The following is a 21,172-nucleotide window of genomic DNA, read 5'->3' as shown; positions in this document are numbered from 1 at the left end:
TCAGAACAGATAGCTGACGTGTTCTATAAGTCTTGCATGCTCGATTGATTTGCTCACGTGTTGTTTTGGTGAAGACAGAGATAAATACATGCTTCAGCATAGCTATGAGGAGAGTCTGTGATTTCAGAAGCCCCCCACCGGCCCACCGCCTGTGTGCCTGATGTGGTTTCAGCGGGACGGACTCCCTCCGTCATGGGCACATGTCTCTGAGGGAGCTGCCAAGTGCTGACAGACTGCTGGCACCCCCTTTACTCTCACCCTGAGATTAGTGTGGCTGTTCATTGCCCTAGTTTGCCTCTGGCAGTGTGAGGATTTTTTGGTGAGGATGAGAGGTTAATCTGAGGAGGATGGGTTCAGTTCGAAGACAAACATCCTATAATGTGCGTCGAAAGTGCAAATTTTGCAGTGCTGTGGGTGGCTCAGGTCCAAAGCAATATAATCTTCAATATAATCAATATCATTTTCTGTCCTCCATTTAGTATACTGATAAAATGGCAAAAGCCACTCCAAAACGATGTGATAGAAACTCTGAATTTCTTTTTAAGTAAAGTCACATTTATATATATATATATAGCACTTTATACAATACAGATTGTTTCAAAGGAGCTTTACAGTGATAAACAGGAAAATAATTATCATAGATACAAACAGAATTCAATTCTGCTTTAAAGCAGCTCTAAAAAAAAGAAAATAGCTTTATTATTTAGCTCAATTTAGTTCACTGTTTATTCAGTCCAGTTCAATAATTCTGTAAATTTCATCAATTATAAAATTAGTTCAATTCAGCTATAAGCAGTAAAAGGCCATTTAGTATAATTGTAAAGACATCCTCCTTCAGCTCGTGTTTCACGTGTCTTTTTGCTGTGAAAGATTACTGATTTTTATAAAGTAAACATAAGAATAACTTTTATATTGTTAGTAATATTTCAAGATGAACACTTACTGGACTGAAGCATCTTAGGTTTACTTGATTATCCATACATCATTTTTTTTTCATTCAAATGTGTGTATCAAATATGATCGTTGCAATATCTAGCATTGAAATATCATCTAACTAACACATTATTGGCAGATATAGAGTGATGACTAATATTTATATGCATTTTATGTAATTATCTTCTATAATGTTTTAAAGATCTCAATGATTTACATTGCAAACTATCAGAATTTATCTTATCCTCTGTCCACATAAATATCAGCATGGTTCAAATGAGCAATAAAAGCCTGAAGAATCAAATTTTCCATAAAAAAAAAACTAGAATTGTCTGACTATTCTTCCATATAGTTCTAATTGATTGACAATCCTATTTTTAATTTGTATGCCCTTCAGGAATATTATCATATTATCATTGTGTGTTTATGTGGCAGGCATGATGCAGTGTCGCTCTCTTTCTTCTGTTCAGTTGCGGTCTCACACCCATCGGTCTGTTCATGCGCGCACACACACAGATCTGAGATCAGATCGGCTCGCTGATGGGGGTCTACAGTGAGCCAGAGGGGGGAAATAAATGTGATTGTCACTCTGTCTTTTCCTCCTGCACTATAATTCCCACCAGCAGACAAATAATTGATGGTTTGAAGCCGGGAAAAGGATGGAAAGACTGCAATTTCCAATTCCAGTCCATTTGCTCAGTCTCTCTCTCTCTCTCTCTCTCTCTCTCTCTCTCTCTCTCTCTCTCTCTCTCTCTCTCTCTCTCTCTCTCTCTCTCTCTCTCTCTGTGTGTGTGTTTCAGCCTCGATCCAGCTGTGGAGGTCACGTCTGAGCAGGGTGATGTACTCCATGGCCAACTGTCTGCTAATGATGAAGGTACATGGGCGAACAAACATACGCACACATATACTCAGTCACACATTTATATCTGACCTGAATCATATCTGTATGCATACAAACACACTCTATCTAGGGTTATAAATCATAGGGTTTCCTTCAAGCAGGTGACGACTGGATAGTATTGAAATGGGATAAAATAGGTTTTCTGATCATTGTTCTATTGGTAAAAACGTGTCTATGCACACATACTATACCTATATGGTATACGCTTAGATTTAGATTGTCATTAGCTGAAATATTTTTTTTCTTTTTTTTGTGCAAGTTATCATGTTAAATGAGTGCCATCTGCTGGCTAAAGACTGTAGTGACACGCATAGAAATTGGTTAGCAGACACACCACAAAGAAACTCACAATCACAAATATGAATTGTTGTTGTAATGAATATATATATATATATAAATGTCATACATGGATTCCCTGAGAGTTTTAGCAGTGCCAACACGAGGGTTTTGTGAGGTGAAAACTGTTTCTGTTTCAATAGTTTGAGTCCTACTGGCTCAGAAACCTTATAGGAATAGTTCATCCACAAAATGAAAATGCTGGATTACACTTTATTTTAAGGTGTCCTTGTTACAGTGTAATATGGGAACACTTTACAATAAGGTTTCTTTTGTTAACATTAGTTAACATGAAAGGTACACTGCGTAACTTTTGGCCCTCCAGCGGTTGTGCTTCGTCTCTGCGTGACTGTGCGGGAGAATATGGCTTAAGAGATATAACCAGTTCAGATGAAAAGGATCTCAAGCTGACTAGCTGAAGATGTTACTATAGGTTCACCTATTAATAGACACAGTACTTCCTTAACAGCCATTTGCTCACCGCTGTTGTTCAAGATCCATATGCTGTATTTTTTCTATGATACTCAAAAGGACAATTTGTGAAGAACCTTCACACATGCTTTTCAGTGACCACATCTGTCAAGCTCAAAGATAAAAATGCATAAAAACGTTATTCAGTACACCTTGTGCGCTATATATTTTAAGACTTCTGAAGTCAGCTGATGCTTTATGATTCTGTCATCATTTACTCACCCTCTTATTGTTCCAAACCTGCATGATTTTTCTTCTGCTGAACACAGAAGAAGATATTTTGAAGAATGTGGGTTACCGAACAGTTGATGGACCCCATTGACTTCCATAGTCTTATTCTCCATACTGTGGAAGTCAATGGCGTAAATGGTTTGGATGAACTAGCTCACACAGTCTTCCTCTCGAATCTCGTCCTCCATCCCGCGTGTTCAAACTGACATGATGCATTCGGCCTGTTCCTCACACAGCACTATCAGATGACTTCAGAAAACGTGGAATATAGTCAGATAGGCGTCTTTTATGGAACTTTCGTCGTGATTTTGTGTTCTTTTGGAGCTTGACAGACATGGTGATTATGAATTGTTGTTGAATGGAGATTCATGCAGAAGTATATTTCAACAGAATACAGGTTTGGAACTACAAGATACTGAGGAAAACATGAAAGTGTTAGCTCCGAGAGAAGTAGCTCCGGCTACAAGACGCATGCAAGACCCAAAAGTTACATAGTGTACCTTTCATAAAAGCTCATTTTATTGAAATGATTTCCCCTTCCTGTCACATTAAGGATTATGTTCTGGCGGTGGAGACGTATCACTCCATCATCGAGTATGAGCCGGAGCAAAGCGTGCAGTTGCTGAGTGGAATCGGACGTATTTTCCTACAGGTGAGAGACAGGGTATGGAAGGCCAAAAGGGCCAAAACTTGTGAAACTGTCGTGTAAACACAGGGACACCTGAACAATACTCACCTGACATCAGGAGGAGACACTGAATCACATGACATACGCCAAACAGAGGTCAGGGCTGCAGTTTCTGAAGGAAATAGCAGCGCTTTAGATAGCAGAAAAGTTTAGCATGTGTCTTGTTTTGGGTTCAGTAAACCATGTTTTGGTTCAGTGAGATTTCTTTGAAAAGAAATTAATACTTTTATGCATTTAATTGATGAAAGGTGACAGTAAAGACATTAATAATGCTAAGAATGATGCTATTTCAAATAAATGCTGTTCTTTTTAACTTTCTATTTATCAAAGAATCCTGAAAATCGGGAGACTGGGTGAACTATTTGACCAAATGAATTTGATTTCGCCCTGCAGCTCAGGCTGGACACACGTACATTCTTCTATCCTGCTTCCGTTACAAATCTGCGGGGACCAATCACAAACTGGCTTATCCACCTGGCGCGCTATTGGCGGGTTTAATCCAATCCAATTCCTTTTAACCTCTCGACGATGCTCAATGGCTTCTTTAGTTTAGCAAACAAATCGCTCGAGTGGATGTAAATACCACTCACTTTCATGTTTGTTTGTTTTTTTGCACAACCTGCAAAAATCTCTGGATGCCATTGCTTCTGCAAACCGCTCATCAATGCTCCAAACCAACACGTTTGTTGACACGTTTCCTGCCTGGAGTTTTCGCTGCAAAGTACGTCACCCGGATCGTTGGTCTGATTGGTTGAAGGACTATCCAATTGCGTACAGTCTCAGAGTCATTTGCACTATGCCCGTTGATCACGCCTCTTGTGCAGTAGAAAATACAGAGCAGACTCCGCAGACTAATGTTCGATCTTAAAAGACTGAGCTTGATCTGGTGATAGCCAGACTAGAATATCGGCATATTAGAATGATTTCTGAAGGGACCTGAATCAACACACAAGAACGTGCACAAAAGTTTTATTTAACTAAATCACAAACACATAACTAATCTAAACAAACACATACACACAATCATGCATACATGGGGAAAATGGAAAGGGAAAGTGAATGAATCCGAAACAGAAACAAGGAAATGAATCTATGAGAAGAGTCATTGAACAGAACCATCAGTTTATTGTTTCAAAGCACCTTGTTTATTGCAGCTTTTATTAAACCTATGTTTAGTTATTTAAATGAATGATACTTGCAATGGCTCAGCCGTTGAGCCGTTTTCTGTGATTACTGTCATCAAGTCGACTGGATGAGTGAACGGTGTCCATTCTTTGCAGAGTTACTTGTTTTTGAAGAGAATCAAAGAGTCTGTTTTGCTCTTCATGTTTTATCTTCACACAGAGAATGTAATTAATGTTCTGTGTGTTCATATTTTTAGATTGGAGACATAAGAACTGCGGAGAAGTACTTTCAGGATGTGGAAAAGGCCTGTCAATCAAAGGGAAAAACACCTGATGAAGACACCTCAGTTCTGATGAACAGGTAAACACTGATTTCTGCTCGATAACAGCAGCATGATGTCCGTCGCTTATTGAAATCTGCTTTCAAATTTGGAATAATTATGATTTTTCTGTGTTTTTTAAAGAAGTCTCTTCTGATCACCGAGGATGCACTAATTTAATCAAAAATACTGTAAAAACTGTAATACTGTGAAATAGTTTTACAATCTAAAATAACTGTTTTCTATGTGAATATACTGTATTTTAAAATGTAATTTATTCCTGTGATGTAAAGCTGAATTTTAGCATCATTACTCCAGTCTTCAGTGTCACATGATCCTTCAGAAATCACTCTAATATGATGATTTGCTTCTTTTAACAATTATTTAATAACAATTATTATTATCATCAGTGTTGAATTTGAAATAGAAATCTTTTGTGACGTTATAAAATTCACTTTTCATCAACTAATGTGTCCTTGCTGATAATAACAGTATATTTACTGTATATATGTCTTATCTGAAACTTCACGGTTTCCACAAAAATATGAATCATGTGACATTGAAGACTGGAGTAATGATGCTGAAAATATTTGAAATGGTAATAATATTTCACAATATTATTGTTTTTACTGCAGTATACATTCAAATAAGTGCAGCCTTGGTGAGCAAAAGAGACTTCTTTCAAAAATTTTGTAAAAAAATCATAATTACTCCAAACTTTTAGTGTAGTACTTAAACGGTAGAACTTAAACTTTAGTGTAATACTTAAACGGTAGTGTAGAGTCTGTGCTTCTGTGTAACGTGACTGTGATGTTGTCAACAGGGCTTTTGTTTATCTGAGCCAGAATAACTACGCAGACGCACACGTGTGTTTCTCCAGTGTTTTGAAGCTTGATCCCAAGAACCCAGTGGTGAGTGCTCGTTCTCTTTCCAGAACACTGATGACCAAGTGATGCTTAAAATCGGCGTGAAACGGGTGTTGCGCTCGTCGATTCTTCTCTATTCTGCCGTATATCCGAGTGAAACGGCTTCTGGAACAAGAACAACTGTGGGCGGGGCTTGATTTTGTCTGTGGGGAACTGATTGGATGGCTGTGGTTTGCTATTGGCTGATCTCATGTGAGTGACAGGTTGCCCCGCCCTCCTCATCAGAGAAGAGAAGAGATGCTGCAAGAGGGAGGGGAAGATATTCTAAATTTAAAAATGAGTGCACAGATAAAACATACTGTAATATTCCATAAAGAAAACAAGTACTGTCATTTTTGATCTCATGGGGACTTTACCACTAGAAAAACAGCAGCTGATGAACATCGGACGCATGTGCCAGTTCTAACAACTTGAGCTTTCTTTCCTCAGGCGAACAACAATGCAGCGGTGTGTCTCCTGTATCTGGGCCGGCTGAAGGAGTCCCTGGGCCAGCTGGAGAGCCTGGTGCACAAGGACCCCGCGCTGTACCTGCACGAGAGCGTGCTGTTCAACCTCACCACCATGTACGAGCTGGAGTCGTCCCGCAGCACGCAGAAGAAGCAGGCTCTGCTGGAGGCCACGGCCTGTCGAGAAGGAGACAGCTTCAACATCCAGTGCCTCAAGCTCGTGTGAGGACCAAACGCAACACTTGCGCGCCGTCGTGGAAAATAAAGCTTTTACAAGTCTTACGGTGGACAGACAGGACCAAAGTTAACTTGAGATGTCGATATTTTGCTCCGCACAGGACAGAAAAAAAAGGGTTACACACTTTTACCCCTGTTTCAGGAATCAAGAGAAATGCTTTTAAGCACATTAAATGATTGTTTTCAAAGAGTGTAAGCTAATTACAACTGTACTGTGTATTTCTGAAAATGAGAAAATTAAATCTTGTGAATAAATGTATGAAAACCTGTTCTGATGTGGAGATGTGCTTTATGAATAAAACTGTGATTCTACAGTTGAGCTCACAGGATAAGTCAAGTCATCATTTATATAGCGCTTTTAACAATCTAGATTGCTTCAAAGCAGCTTTACAGAGATAAACGTATAATTTAAGGTAACAGAGATTGTTTTGGCTTTATAGCGGTTCTTTAATAAAGTTATTTTCCAGCTAAAGTTAGGTTTGATTGATTCGCTTCCGTCGCAACGATCATTAGTTATTAACTTAGGGGCCGCTAAGATGACACCATTCTCTCTACACAGACTTTAAACGCGAACCTGTGAGAAACGCTGATGGCGTTCACATGCGCATTAAGAATTGGTTCTATAGTTATGTGCGTTTGAATATATGTGCGCAGGTTTGTAATTCCCTACAAACCAAGCCTAAACAAAGTACTGGTCTTTCCTTATTAATTTTGATACAGAATTTTATTTTATTTTGTCACTTCGGGGTAGGTACGCGAAACGAATTTTCCCGACAATGCTTTATCTGGAGTGGTAGTGGGATCCTCCATAGGGAGAGACTAGTTGGCACTTCAGCACTGCGTTGTCATCGGTCCAGGCGAAGGTCCTTCGTCAGATTTGGATACGGCCTGGATCCGGCAGGCTGCGGGAAAACCTCGGGATAAACAAAGACACTAAAATTAGCGTAGATACCATTCTTCTTATGATGTAACGAGTACATCAGGATTTATGGGAAGTGTTCCCGGTTCCGGCTGACCTAATCTATGCAGCCTAACGTTGAATTAAAGAAGTCTATAATGTGTTATGTGTATACTAGGCCAAAGATATGTGTTTTTAGTCTTGATTTGAACTGACAGAGTGTGTCTGCTTCCCAGACAATGTTAGGAAGACTGTTCCAAAGTTTTGGTGCTAAATAGGAAAAGGATCTACCGCCAGCAGTCGATTCTGATATTCTAGGTATTATTAACTGGCCGGAATTTTGAGATCGCAATAGACGTGAAGGACTATAATGTGTTAAGAGCTCACTCAAGTACTGCGGAGCTAAACCATTTAGTGCTTTGTAAGTAATCAGCAATATTTTAAAATTGATGCGATGTTTAATAGGGTGCAGTGTTGACAGAACTGGGCTAATATGGTCATATTCCTGGTTCTGGCAAGAACTCGAGCTGCTGCATTTTGAACCAGCTGTAGTTTGTTTATTAAGCGTGCAGGGCAACCACCCATAATAGCATTACAATAATCTAGCCTTGATGTCATGAACACATGAATTATTGTTCCGCATTTGTCAATGAGAGCATATGGCATAATTTAGATATATTTTTAAGATGGAAAGATGCGGTTTTACAGATACTAGACACGTGACTTTCAAATGACAGATTGGTATCAAAGAGCACACCCAGGTTCCTAACTGACGACGAAGACTTAACAGAGCAGCCATCAAGTGTTAGACAGTATTCTAGGTTATTACGTGAGGATGTTTTTTGTCCAATAATTAGAATCTCTGTTTTTTTCAGAATTTAGAAGTATGAAATTACGAGTCATCCAATTTTTTATATTAGCTATGCATTCCGTTAATTTTGTGAATTGGTAAATTTCGTTAGGTTTGGAAGAAATATAGAGCTGAGTATCGTCAGCATAACAGTGGAAGCTAATTCCATGTTTCCTAATGATATCTCCTAATGGTAGCATGTACAGAGTGAACAGCAGCGGTCCTAGTACTGAGCCTTGTGGTACGCCATACTGAACTAAGACATCTCTTCATTTACTGCTACAAACTGATATCGGTCAGATAAGTATGATTTAAACCATGCTAATGCAATTCCACTAATGCTAACATAATGTTTGAATCTATTTAAAAGAATGTTGTGGTCAATGGTGTCAAATGCAGCACTAAGATCGAGTAACACTAATAGAGAGATACGGTCGGATGATAAGAGCAAATCATTTGTGACTCTAACGAGAGCAGTCTCGGTACTATGGTACGGTCTAAATCCTGACTGAAAATCCTCGCAGATATCATTTCTTTCAAGAAAGGAACACAGTTGTGAGGATACTGCTTTTTCTAATATCTTTGACAGAAAAGGCAGATTCGAGATCGGCCTGTAATTGACTAATTCTGTAGGGTCAAGTTGCGTTTTTTTAACAAGCGATTTAATCATAGCCAGCTTAAAGTTTTTTGGTACGTATCCTAGAGACAAAGACGAATTAATGATATTGAGAAGAGGATCTATGACCTCTGGAAGCATCTCTTTCAGTAGCTTAGTCGGTATAGGGTCTAACAAACATGTTGTCTGTAACACAGTTCAGATGTTATGGAAGAAGGAGGCGCGAACCGGCGAACATTCAAACATTTTTAATGATAAAAATAAAACAACAAAACGAAAGTAAAAGACAGCAGCCCCTCACCGACGACTGCTGTCACAATAAAACAGAAACAAAACATAACACAAACTCAGGCCTGTTCCTCTCTCGCTCTTCACTGTCGCTCCTCCTTTATGCGTCCGCTCCTCCGTGAGAGATACGAGACCGGTGCGTCGCGCAGGTGTCGACACGCTCATCAGAGTAATCACGCCACCGGCCTCGTGCCGCTCTCTCACGGCCCTTGGCCTCGTCCTGCTCGCCACATTGTCGATTTAGATGAATTAACGAGTTTGCAAAATTCTTCCTCTCCTATAGCAATAAATGAATCAAATTTTTCCTCAGGGAGACTAAAATGCACTGCCTGATGCGATACTGTAGAAGACGATTGCATAGTTATAATTTTGTCCCTGATATTATCAATCTTATAAGTGAAGAAGTTCATAAAGTCATTACTGCTGTGTTGCTTGGAAACTTCTGGGCTTGAAGCTTTCTTTTTCATTAGTTTAGCCACTGTTTCAAATAAATACCTAGGGTTTTGTTTATTTTCTTCTAATAGGGTTGAAAAATAAGCAGATCTAGCAGCTTTTAAAGCCTCTCTGTAAGTAATCGAGCTCTCCTTCCATGAAATCCGAAATACCTGTAGTTTTGTTTTCTTGCAGTTGCGCTCCATTTTTCTGGCTGCTCTCTTAAGGGCCCGAGTGTGCTCGTTGTACCACGGCGTTGGACTATTTTCTTTCATCTTCTTTAAGTGCAATGGAGCAACTGTGTCTAAAGTGCTGGAAAAGAGAGAGTTAAAAGTTTATGTTGCAATATCGAGTTCTTCTAAGCTATCTGGGATGCTGAGATGATGAAACTGATTAGGAAGATTATTGATAAAGCAATCTTTAGTGGCAGAAGTGATAGGTCTCACATATTTATAACACGGAGTCGGCTAAATGTAATTTACACGAGACTAGATAATGATCTGAGATGTCATCGCTCTGCTGCAGAATTTCAACGACATCAACATCTATTCCATGTGATAATATTAGATCTAGAGTATGATTACAACAATGAGTGGGTCCTGACACGTGTTGTCTAACTCCAATTGAGTTCAGAATGTCTTTAAATGCCAAACCCAATGCATCTTTTTCATTATCGATGTGTATATTAAAATCACCAACAATTAGTACTTTATCTGCAGTCAATATTAATTCTGATAGAAAGTCCGCAAATTCTTTGATAAAGTCTGTATGGTGTCCTGGTGGCCTGTGTACAGTAGCCAGCACAAATCTCAAACGTGATTTATCATTTACACTAGATAGACAGATATAACACTTCAAAAGAATTATATTTAAAATAAGACTTCTCAGTTATTCTGAAGATATTGCTATAAATTACAGCAACACCTCCCCCTTTGCCTTTCAGACGAGGCTCATGTTTATAACAGGGTGGACTCATTTAAAGTAATGTAATCGTTTGGTTTTAGCCAGGTTTCTGTCAAACACAGCACATCTAGGTTATAATCTGTAATCATATCATTAACAAAGAGTGCTTTTGGAGTAAGCGATCGAATATTCAGCAACCCAAGCTTTAGCATTTGCTCATCTGTATTATATCTGTTTTTTATTTGTTGAACATCAATTACATTTTTAACCTTAGATGGGTTTGGACGTTTTTTGGATTTCCAAATTCGGAGAACAGACACAGATTCGATATGATGATATCTAGGTGAAAGAGGCTCTATGTGATGGGATTTATCTGACCTTGGTGACGCGAGGCCGCTAGCAGACAGTCGGTTTAGCCAGTCTGTCTGCTTCCTGACCTGAGCCCCAATTTGTCATGTTTGAGCTCTAAGACTATGAGCCAAATTACTAGAGAGAAGAGCAGCACCATCCCAGGAGGGATGAATACCATCTCTTTTCAACAGGTCAGATTTGCCCCAAAAACTTTTCCAATTGTCTATGAATTCTATATTATTAAGCAGACACCACCTCGACAGCCAGCCATTGAGTGAACACAATCTACTGACTATCTCATCACTCCTGCGAACAGGAAGGGGGCCAGAGCAAATTACAGTGCTTGACATCGTACTTGCAAGTTCACACACCTCTTTAATATTAATTTTGGTGATCTCCGACTGGCGGAGTCGAACATCATTAGTGCCGACGTGAATAATGATCTTAGAGAATTTACAATTAGCATTAGCCAGCAGTTTTAAATTTGCTTTGATGTCAGGCGCTCTGGCTCCCGGCAAACATGTGACTATGGTGGCTGGTGTCTCTATTTTCACGTTCCGTGTGATAGAATCACCAATTACTAGGGCACAATCAACAGAATTCTCAGTGGGTGTTTCACTGCAAATCGATTTGTTATGGTAATCGGAACGGAAGAGTTAATTTTTTTAATCCGCGACTAGAGCGATCCCTCACTGTCACCCATTTGCCTTGCTGCTCAGGCACTACTTCAGCCGGAACCTAATCATATAAAGAGTTCACTATGCTAGGCGCATCCAAAGCAGTATCTAAAGCTCTAGCACTCTTACTATCCTCAATTAAAGTTTGGATGCGTGTCTCTAGTTCTGAAATCTTCTCCGTCAGCCTAACTGTCTCCTTGCATTTATCACATATAAATCCTATATTGCCGACAGAGAAGGCTTTGCTAAACATGTGACATGAAGCGCAGGTGACAATAACAGGACAAGACATTACCGTGTTTGTTGACTGGTTCTTACTCACCTGGGCTTTTTATGAACTCAAAGGCGCGGGCGAGAAAAAAGAAATAAGAAATATTCATGCAAGACACTGCTGACAACAATACATAAAAACAAATCATGCTTTGGTCAGGTTTGAGATTTTAGGCTATTTGACTCGTGGAAATATTATTTATTGAATTATTTTTTTTCTCATTCACTGAACCAGAAATCTCCACTTTACGTACACCAAACTTTACATTCCTATCTATATATTCTGAAGGCTTTTACTGAGAGGTTTGTTCATATATCAATCGCCTGATTTATACATAATTTTATTCCTAATTGTTTTCTGATTATTAACAGTATTTTCTGATTTATGGAGTGATAAAAAGAGATATTCAAAATCCACAATATGACTTATTCATGTCAACCAAATGAAACAACATTTTTAAATCCGGCTTTATCCGATGGTCAGATTTCTGTTCTGGATATGTATGCAAATGAGTGGACATTTAATTAGATAATGTCTAATTTGCATATTTAAATCACTGCATTTCAGAAAACATGCAAAACAAAGGTTGTTTTTGCTACTCTTAATGTAATCAATCAACTGATGAAGTGTGGTGATATTTACTAGTTACATTTTTACCCTATTCAATCAGCTTGAATGAATAACTATGTTGTCGAACTGTGATGTACTGTTTTATATAATTCATGTATAATAAAATCTGTGAAATGCGTATAGATCAGTAAATGTTCAAGTAACCTCTATATACCCCAATAATATTGAAAACCTATTTGTCAACATGCCAGTCATGATTAAATATAGTTGTCAATTAAAATTAGAAAAATTTATAATATTTTACATCTCTTTTAAAATAATTTTTAGCATAATATTTCTATATTGATACTCATTTAGTGTTGCGATATCAATAACAAAACAAACGGCAAGCATATAAATATACAGACAGCATTCTCATATAACCAACATCAAGAATAATCCAGTTTATTTACTTTTTATAATGTTGTCTTCAGTATAATGACTTTGTTCTGTGCAGTTTTTGCATCGCAGTATTACCATATAATAATGTGTTCAAATATATTTTATGACGCAAATCATGTTTCCATCCACTTATTATTATGTGCATTTTGGGATGTTGCATAAAAAACACTGGATGGAAACACCAACACCTTTTTTTTTTGCAACCATTTTTCTTAGTGATATTTTGCACTAGTTTATCAGGAAGTGATGATTTTGTTGTATTCCAATTTTTCCACATTGAAAGTTGAATTCGGATAAGTTTAACTTTAGATGGAAACATGAAACATAAAAAACACAACAGTTTGTAGGCTAGTTCTTCCCCACATCTTTTAATAGAAAGTAATGAATTATTGCTACAAAACGTCAGTTTTAAACTCTTATCGTCATAACTATCAAAATACTAAATGATACTGTATTATGTGTTTATCATCAGCAATGACACGTAAGATCTACGACTCATGATTGCAACCCCTGTCAAAAGTGTTTGTTAAAGGCACTACAGAGTTTCATTCTGATAAAGATCACGTCAGCAATCCTGTGATTCGGTCCTTCGTTAACTCTAAACCAATCAGATGTGGCGTCTCAGGAACATCTCAGGAGGATCTCAGGGAGGTGACGTAGGTCTTACGGATGTCAAAGTCATCAGCCGGACGGTTATAGGCCTTCCAGACCGGCTCGCCGATGAACAGACGCATGGCTTTAGTGTAGTTCTGAGGAGAAAAACGTTGCGTCTGATAACAGCGTCTGCTAAACTACTGGAAGCAAATACTTTAGTGAATCATGAAGACACGTACGGTTTCGTCAACGGTGAATCTGTGGTAGATTCCCGCCGGTAATGTGATGAGGTCACCTTTAGACACGGCCAATCGGATCCAGCGGTCATCTTTGTCTCTCACATCAAAGTAAGACGACCCGTCCAGAATATAACGGATCTCGTCGTCAAGATGAAGGTGTTCTTCATAGAACATTTTCACCTAGAAGGCAGGAATCAGATTTACAGAGGCATTTCAGTACATGCTGAAAACCATTAATTTTATACCAAATCAATGAAGATATGCATAACCTACTTTGTTCCCATAATCAGGAAGTTTATCCGGGTGAATGGTTATAATATCCATATAGGAATAACCTCTTTCCTCACGGATCTTCTGCAGTTCTGGGTCATTTTCATAAATATCTGCATTTAACTGAAAAAAAGAAGAAGAGCAGAACCATTCAAACGTTATTTTAGTATGCTTGACATACATTTATAGTTTTCTTACGAGAGTACTCTTGTGTTGTGTAAGTTTAGCTTACGCTACGGGAAAACTCCTTTTCTCGAGAATACTGAAGCAAAAAAGGATCCTTAATTTTTAGAATGTAAAACGCATTTGCTGCAGCAAGCAGACCTAGGCGAGACAACTCGCGCGCCAATTGACTGCTCTGCGGCAACTGCTGCAACCTATCAGTGCGTCAGACATGACGTCAGCGCCAATGAGAGGCTCGCCTCGCGCTACGTCATGGCCCGCCAAGATGGGTGTGGCCTTAGCCTATATTTACCCATCGCTCAGGTTGCACTATGATTTAGTCTCCTTTCAGCGAGTGACTACACTTCGCTGGATCTCTGAGAGAAGAAGCTGCGCTGTCGAAAAGCACTATCAGTGGGACGAGCTCGAGTTCTGAGGACACCGGCTGGATATTCGCCGCCTTCACTCGCCGTACCTGCTCCATCCGGCGCTTATATCCTTTTACTGCTCTGTGTGTTTGCTGCTGCGACACACACGTTTCTCTCTAAAAGAGAGAAAGGCATTTCTAAATGCCTTCCATGTTCTGCGGCTCGTGCAGAGCCGTTCTTAGCGACAGGGACCGCCACGTGCTGTGCACTTCCTGCCTGGGTAAAGACCACGCGCTCGCCGACGGTGGCTGCCGTGAATGCGAGTCATTGCCTCTCTCGACCTTGCGGGCTCGACAGGCTTTGTTCGTCATCAAGTCCGCCTCTCCCATGCCTTCTGTTGGCCACGCCGTAAGAAGCGCCGCTCACAAAGGCCACCAGAAGCTTCGGTGAAAGAGCACTCGCTGGCAGCGTCCCCGCGAGCCTCTTTTTCGGAGTCCCCCGTCTCCTTCCTTGACGGCCAGCGCCCCGCGGCGGCCAAGGAGATGGAGGGGGATGCCGTGGAGGACGACAGCTGCTCTCTTCTCGCGACCGGGAGCGAGGAATGGTCGGGTTCCATCCCTGACCCCGCCCCGTCGACACAAGCGTCCAGCGTGAGGGCTTCCGTCGACGCTGAGCTTCTCCGCCTCCTCACGAAGGCCGTGGAGGACCTCAGCCTTGACTGGGCTATGCCCAAGGAGCCCACGCCCAACAGGTTGGATGGCTTTTTTCTGCCAGGACGCTGCTCTGCACCTGTTTTGAGGCCCGCTCCCTTCCTCCCCGAGCTGCACGATGAGCTCTCCAGGTCGTGGGGAGCCCCGTACTCGGCCAGGCTGAGGTCCTCTGTCTCTTCGACGCTCTCCGCAGTCGACGGCGCGAAAGACAGGGGATATCTCTCTATTCCTCCGGTGGAGGAAGCCGTAGCAACGCACTTGTGTCCGCTCTCTGCGGGATGGTGGTCCAAGTCGAGTCTGCCTACCAAAGCCTGCCGGACCACTTCGGCGTTGATTGGCCGCGCCTACGCTACCGCCGGTCAAGCCGCATCTGCACTACACGCCATGGCTGTTTTGCAGATTTATCAGGCCAACCTTCTCCGTTCACTGGACGAGGCTGGACCAACGAAGGAGTGTGTGACGGACCTAAGGAGCACGACTTAGCGGACTTAGCTCTCAGAGCTACTAAAGCCGCCGCCCAGGCCATTGGCCGCAACATGGCCTCCCTCACCGTCACAGAGCATCACCTGTGGCTAACGCTGTCCGACATGTCCGAGTCCGACCGCGCCACCTTTCTGGATGCTCCTGTTTCACCAGCCGGTCTCTTCGGTCCCTCGGTGAAGGGCTTCGCGGAGCGATACTCGGAGGTGCAGAAAACGTCTCAAGCTATGAGACACTTTTTGCCGCGGCACTCCAGCTCTGCAGCAGGCCGCGCTAAGAAGCAGCCGCCCACTCGAAGAACAGCGCCCCCACCGCCTCCTCCACCCGCCCCGCAACATCACCAGGCCCGGGATGCACGTCAGCGCTCACGCTCTACTAGCCGCCGCAGACCGCCCCCTGCCCGAACCCAGGCCGAAGCTCGCGCCGAGCTGCTTCCTAAGTCTTCCTAGCCCCCCTAAGAAAGTGCCGATGGTTAAGTCCCGCTGCGGCCGGACCGCCATCAAAATCAGCACGACCCGCTCTCTCATTTCCCTCAACAGAGGCGATTCAAAGAGTGTATTCAGCAGCCAACGAGTCAGTTCCTCAACTCACTCGCCTGCACACAAACGCCGTTTTACGGCGACCCACATAAATCTCAAAAAGAGCATTATGTCTGGTCATATTCTGGCTCAGGCCGAAGGTGTTTTGAATGTAGGAAAGGTGCCCACTGCCCAGTGCCCACCCCTGCACAAAAACACTACCCTCTCTGTGTGTCACACTCATCCAGGGTCGAAAACAATAAAGCTGGCTCAGGTCGCTCGACCGCTAAGTGTAGGAAAAGTGCCCACTACCCAGTGTTCACCCCTACACACAAGCACTACCCACGCAGTGTCTCACACCACCACAGGGTCCATATCAGTCAAACCAGCTCATGCCGTTCATGTTTTAAGTGTAGGAAATGTGCCCGTTGTACAGCGCTCACCCCTGCCTATGAAAACGACTGTATCTGTGCTACGCACACACATAACGCCTCAGCGTATGAACCCAGCTCGAGCTGGCAGTGTTTCAAGTGCAGATCACGTGTCTGCTTCTCAGCGCACACACTTTGTGAAAAGCACTCTGTGCCTCGCGCCGCGAGCCCACACAGCTGTAATACAACATCTCCCCGTTTCTACGACCGGAGTGCCAGTTACAGAGCCACTGCACGAAGTGCCGGCTGCCCCATTCAAAATGAACATGGTGAACGAAGTACGTCATCATGGCTGGGTCTCCGGGTCCCCGAATACCAGCGACCGGAGCCCAGATTTCATTCTACCCCTGGCCATTCACGCGAAAGCATGGGAATTGATCCCAGGGGTCTCAAAATGGGTGCTAAAGATAGTGAAACAGGGCTACTCGCTACAATTCGCTCGCAGACCGCCGCGCTTCACGGCCCGGGTCGAAACCTCTGTGAATCAGGAAGTAGCACACCTACTTCGCACCGAGATAGCGAATTTGCTGAGAAAAGGGGCAGTGGAAACCGTCCCCTTGGCCGAGAGCGAGTCGGGGTTTTACAGCCGTTACTTCTTAGTACCAAAGAAGGATGGTGGGCTCCGCCCTATACTAGATCTCAGACGTTTGAACAAAGCGATGATGATGATGATACGCGAGTTCAAAATGATCACAACCAGACAAATCCTCGCTCGAATTCGACCGGGGGACTGGTTTATATCAGTGGATCTGAAAGACGCCTATTTTCAGATCCAAATAGCAGCCCGTCACAGGCCATTCTTGAGATTCGCCTTCAAGGGCCAGGCTTATCAGTACACCGTCCTTCCGTTCGGCCTGTCTTTAGCACCTCGTACATTTACGAAGTGCATGGACACGGCGCTCGCGCCCCTCAGACAAAGGGACGTGAGAGTCCTGAACTATCTGGACAACTGGCTAATTATAGCACAGTCGAAGGAGGAACTGGTGTTACACAAAGCATTACTGTTGGCCCATCTGGGTCTCAGAGTCAACTGGGCCAAAAGTATTCTATCCCCCAGCCCAGAACGCACGGCAGCGATCCAGCGCCTAGCAGCGACATTCACTGTAGGGAAGAATCTTCCCCTCAGAGTGTTTCAGAGGATGATGGGTCTCATGGCCTCAGCCTCGACGGTGCTGCGGCTGGGTCTGCTATACTGTACATGCGCCCCTTTCAGCTGTGGCTGAGACGGCGTGTGCCAGCGCGAGTGTGGACATCAGGTTTGCTTCGTCTCACGGTGAATCAGACATGCGCAGCAGCTCTGAAGCCGTGGATGAGAGCCGGCTGGTACCAGTCCGGCGTGAACCTGGGCATCGCCTCACAAATCAAAGTAGTCTCGACAGATGCTTCCAACACGGGTTGGGCCTTTACGAAGGGAGACCTTCTATGGGCCTGTGGTCAGACGCGGAGAAGCATCTACACATAAACTGTCTAGAGATGAAAGCGGTCGAAAACGCCCTTCGGTTTTTCCTCCCCGCGTTAAGGAACCACCATGTTCTGCAGGGTGGCCTCAGGTCCCGGAGCCGTTTTGCTATTGCAAGAAGCAGCTATTGGCTCATATGGGGCCAGCACAATCTGTGCTCGCTGAAAGTGGCTTATGTGCCGGGCGTCCTGAACGTGGGCCCAGATATGCTATCCAGGGCCAAGCTTTCCCCAGGGGAGTGGTCCCTGCATCCCCTGATGGTGCAAAACATCTGGGACATTTTCGGCAGAGCAGAGGTAGACCCGTTTGCGTCGCAAACCAACGCTCACTGCCCAATGTTCTTTTCGAAAGAAAGAGACGCGCTGGCCCTAAACTGGCCCAGGCGTCCTCTCTATGCGTTTCCCCCGGTCGCCTTGTTACCACAGGTAATCAAGCGAGTCTGGTAGCCCCGCTATGGGAGAATCAAGTTTGGTTCCCAGAACTGATAGAACTGGGGAACACAGCTCCATGGCCGATTCCGCTGAGAAAGGACCTACTGTCCCAGGCCCAGGGCGCAGTTTGGCACCCATACCCCGAGCTGTGGGCGATCAACTATCATCATTTCACCTCCCGGAGGGAGTGCTGAACACGATCACAGAGGCTAGAGCTCCGTCTACTAGACGGCTCTATGCGTCTAAATGGTCAGTGTTCACTGAATGGTGCTCAGCTCATGACTTAAAGCCGCTAGATTGTGAGGTAACAGTGGTGCTTTCTTTCCTACAAGAGCTGTTGGACAGCGGGAGAACCCCATCCACGCTCAAGGTGTATGTGGCGGCTATAGCGGCTTTTACGAAGCCTGTGAATGGCCAGTCGCTGGGAAAGAATGACCTCATAATCCGTTTCCTCAGGGGAGCTAGGAGGCTGAACCCTCCTCGGCCACCCTCGGTTCCAGCTTGGGACCTTTCCACGGTCCTAGAGGCCATGAAAGGTGGACCATTCGAACCATTACACGCGGTGGAGCTAAAGTACCTGTCATTCAAAACCGCTTTTCTGCTGGCACTAGCCTCAGTAAAACTGGTGGGTGACCTACACGCGCTCTCGGTGAGCGCTACGGGCCTGAAATTTGGGCCTAATGACTCTAAGGTCATCCTCAAACCAAGGCATGGTTATGTCCCGAAGGTGCTTGCGACTCCGTTTAGAGCGCAAGTTATTTCCCTTTCGGCCCTCCCTGCGTCCGACAGTGAGGTTGGGGTTAACTTCCTTTGCCCAGTAAGGGCTATAAGGATTTATGTGGAGCGCTCTGCTGCCTTTAGGCAAACAGAGCAGCTTTTCGTTTCATTCGGTGGATATATGTATATATGTGTATGCAACTATCTCATAACACCGGGTTGTTCCGCCTTGTTCTGCCGTTGCGACCGTTCCACTTATACATGAGCCACGGCCTACTGCCCTTGGGACATAAGTGTTAGAACCTCAGCACGCACGGCGCTTTACATAGGGTTCCCGTAGCGTAAGCTAAACTTACGCAACACAAGAGTACTCTCGTAAGAGAACGACACTCGGTTACTGACATAACCTCGGTTCTCTCTAGAGAGGGAACGAGTGTTGCGTAGCCTGCCGTGCTTGTGCTGCGCTATGGTTTGGCTTCCAGTCGACTGAAATCATAGTGCAACCTGGGCGATGGGTATTTATAGGCTAAGGCCACAGCCATCTTGGCGGGCCATGACGTAGCGCGAGGCGAGCCTCTCATTGGCGCTGACGTCATGTCTGATGCACTGATAGGTTGCAGCAGTTGCCGCAGAGCAGCCAATAGGCGCGCCAGTTGTCTCGCCTAGGTCTGCTTGCTGCAGCAAATGCGTTTTACATTCTAAAAATTAAGGATCATTTTTTGCTTCAGTATTCTCGAGAAAAGAGAGTTTTCCCGTAGCGTAAGCTAAACTTACACAACACTCGTTCCCTCTCTGAGAACCGATGTTACGTTAGTAACCGAGTGTCGTTATTGTTAATATTTTGATTTAGCATTTATTTTTTATATTTTTAATTATTAGTTATTTTAGCACTTCAACTTCATAAACTAAACACAACTGAGAAATGTTGCCTTGGAAATTAGCTGAAATAAAATTGTATATATAAATGAAATATTTTTTATATATATTGTATTGTAATTTTGTAATATTGTAATATTTTGTAAAATTGTAATATTGTATATATATATTATAGTAACTGAAAAAGAATACCAGGGTATATTTGTATGATAGTACCAAAATACTTATTGCAAAGGGTTAGTGCAATAAAACTAAATTATGTTAAATATAATAGTCATCAAAACAATAAAAGATTCTAAAAAGCGTCTTAATGTACTTGAATGCCATCCTATATTATAATTGGTTCAATGGTTAACAACAGTTCTATTTTGCATTCGTCATAAAGCGCAGTTTTAGCTGGTATCACGTGATGTTTGCAACATTAATCTGAGTGATTCCAGACCGAACCTTCCAGTAATAAACTCCGATGTGCTGGAGCTGCTCGCGGGCCACGGGCTGGTTCGGGCTCAGTCTGTGAGGGAGTCTCTGGTCCTCACTGGACTCATCCATGTACCATGCCTCCATCATACTCAGGTTTATTCCACATGCGGAAGCCCAGAAAGCAAAGCACTGAAAGGAATTTGTGGTTTTCAAAATAAAAGTGACTTATGATTAAAAAAACAAACAAACAAACAAATAAATAAATAAATAAATATTTATAATAATACTGCTTTTGATTTGTGTATATGTTGTGTATATGGGACTTTGGATAATCCTTTAAAAAAAAAAAAAAAAAAAAAAAAAAAAAAAAAAATAATAGTTAAAATTCCTTAAGTTTCCACCACTGAATAAAAAAAGGTAATAGCGACTTTTCATTGTGTGATATAAACTCACAATTCTGACTTTGTTTCTCTCAATTCTAAGAAATAAAGTCAGAATTCGGAATAAAAAAAAATGCATAGCTCGCAATTCTGACTTATCACAATTGCGAGTTTATATCTTGAAATTATGAGGGGGAAAAAGTCACA

General features: G+C 42.7%; 2 protein-coding genes across 2 annotated transcripts in view; one reads left to right on the top strand and one right to left on the bottom strand.

Moving 5' to 3' along the window:
- Positions 1-6,882, top strand: part of trappc12 (trafficking protein particle complex subunit 12) — a 37,336-nt gene extending 30,454 nt beyond the window's left edge. Inside the window, exons 8-12 of the mRNA XM_084392724.1 lie at positions 1,734-1,807; positions 3,426-3,524; positions 4,942-5,045; positions 5,828-5,915; positions 6,360-6,882. Of these exons, the coding sequence (XP_084248850.1) occupies positions 1,734-1,807; positions 3,426-3,524; positions 4,942-5,045; positions 5,828-5,915; positions 6,360-6,602 (608 nt within the window). The 3' untranslated portion in view covers positions 6,603-6,882. The remainder of the gene's footprint in view (positions 1-1,733; positions 1,808-3,425; positions 3,525-4,941; positions 5,046-5,827; positions 5,916-6,359) is intronic.
- A 5,913-nt stretch (positions 6,883-12,795) lies between these two features.
- adi1 (acireductone dioxygenase 1) lies at positions 12,796-20,778 on the bottom strand. The gene is made up of 4 exons (XM_084393072.1): positions 20,613-20,778; positions 14,017-14,136; positions 13,744-13,923; positions 12,796-13,659 (listed from the first exon to the last, which is right to left on the bottom strand). The coding sequence occupies exons 1-4, from the start codon at positions 20,730-20,732 to the stop codon at positions 13,543-13,545; spliced, it is 537 nt and encodes a 178-aa protein (XP_084249198.1). The 5' UTR covers positions 20,733-20,778; the 3' UTR covers positions 12,796-13,542.
- Between the last annotated feature and the right edge of the window lie 394 nt (positions 20,779-21,172).

This window comes from Rutilus rutilus (assembly GCF_951802725.1).
Source record: "Rutilus rutilus genome assembly, chromosome: 21".
NCBI lineage: Eukaryota > Metazoa > Chordata > Actinopteri > Cypriniformes > Leuciscidae > Rutilus > Rutilus rutilus.
This window is presented reverse-complemented; position numbering and strand designations above follow the sequence as displayed.

Bases quoted from the DNA above. Each gene is read 5' to 3' on its own strand.
- adi1 (XM_084393072.1), bottom strand. From the start codon at position 20,732: ATGATGGAGGCATGGTACATGGATGAGTCCAGTGAGGACCAGAGACTC. The intron at 14,137-20,612 runs GTTCGGTCTGGA...TCTTTTTTTCAG, and splicing joins TCGGAGTTTATTACTGGAAG to TTAAATGCAGATATTTATGA. The intron at 13,924-14,016 runs GTAGGTTATGCA...CCTGCCTTCTAG, and splicing joins TTCCTGATTATGGGAACAAA to GTGAAAATGTTCTATGAAGA.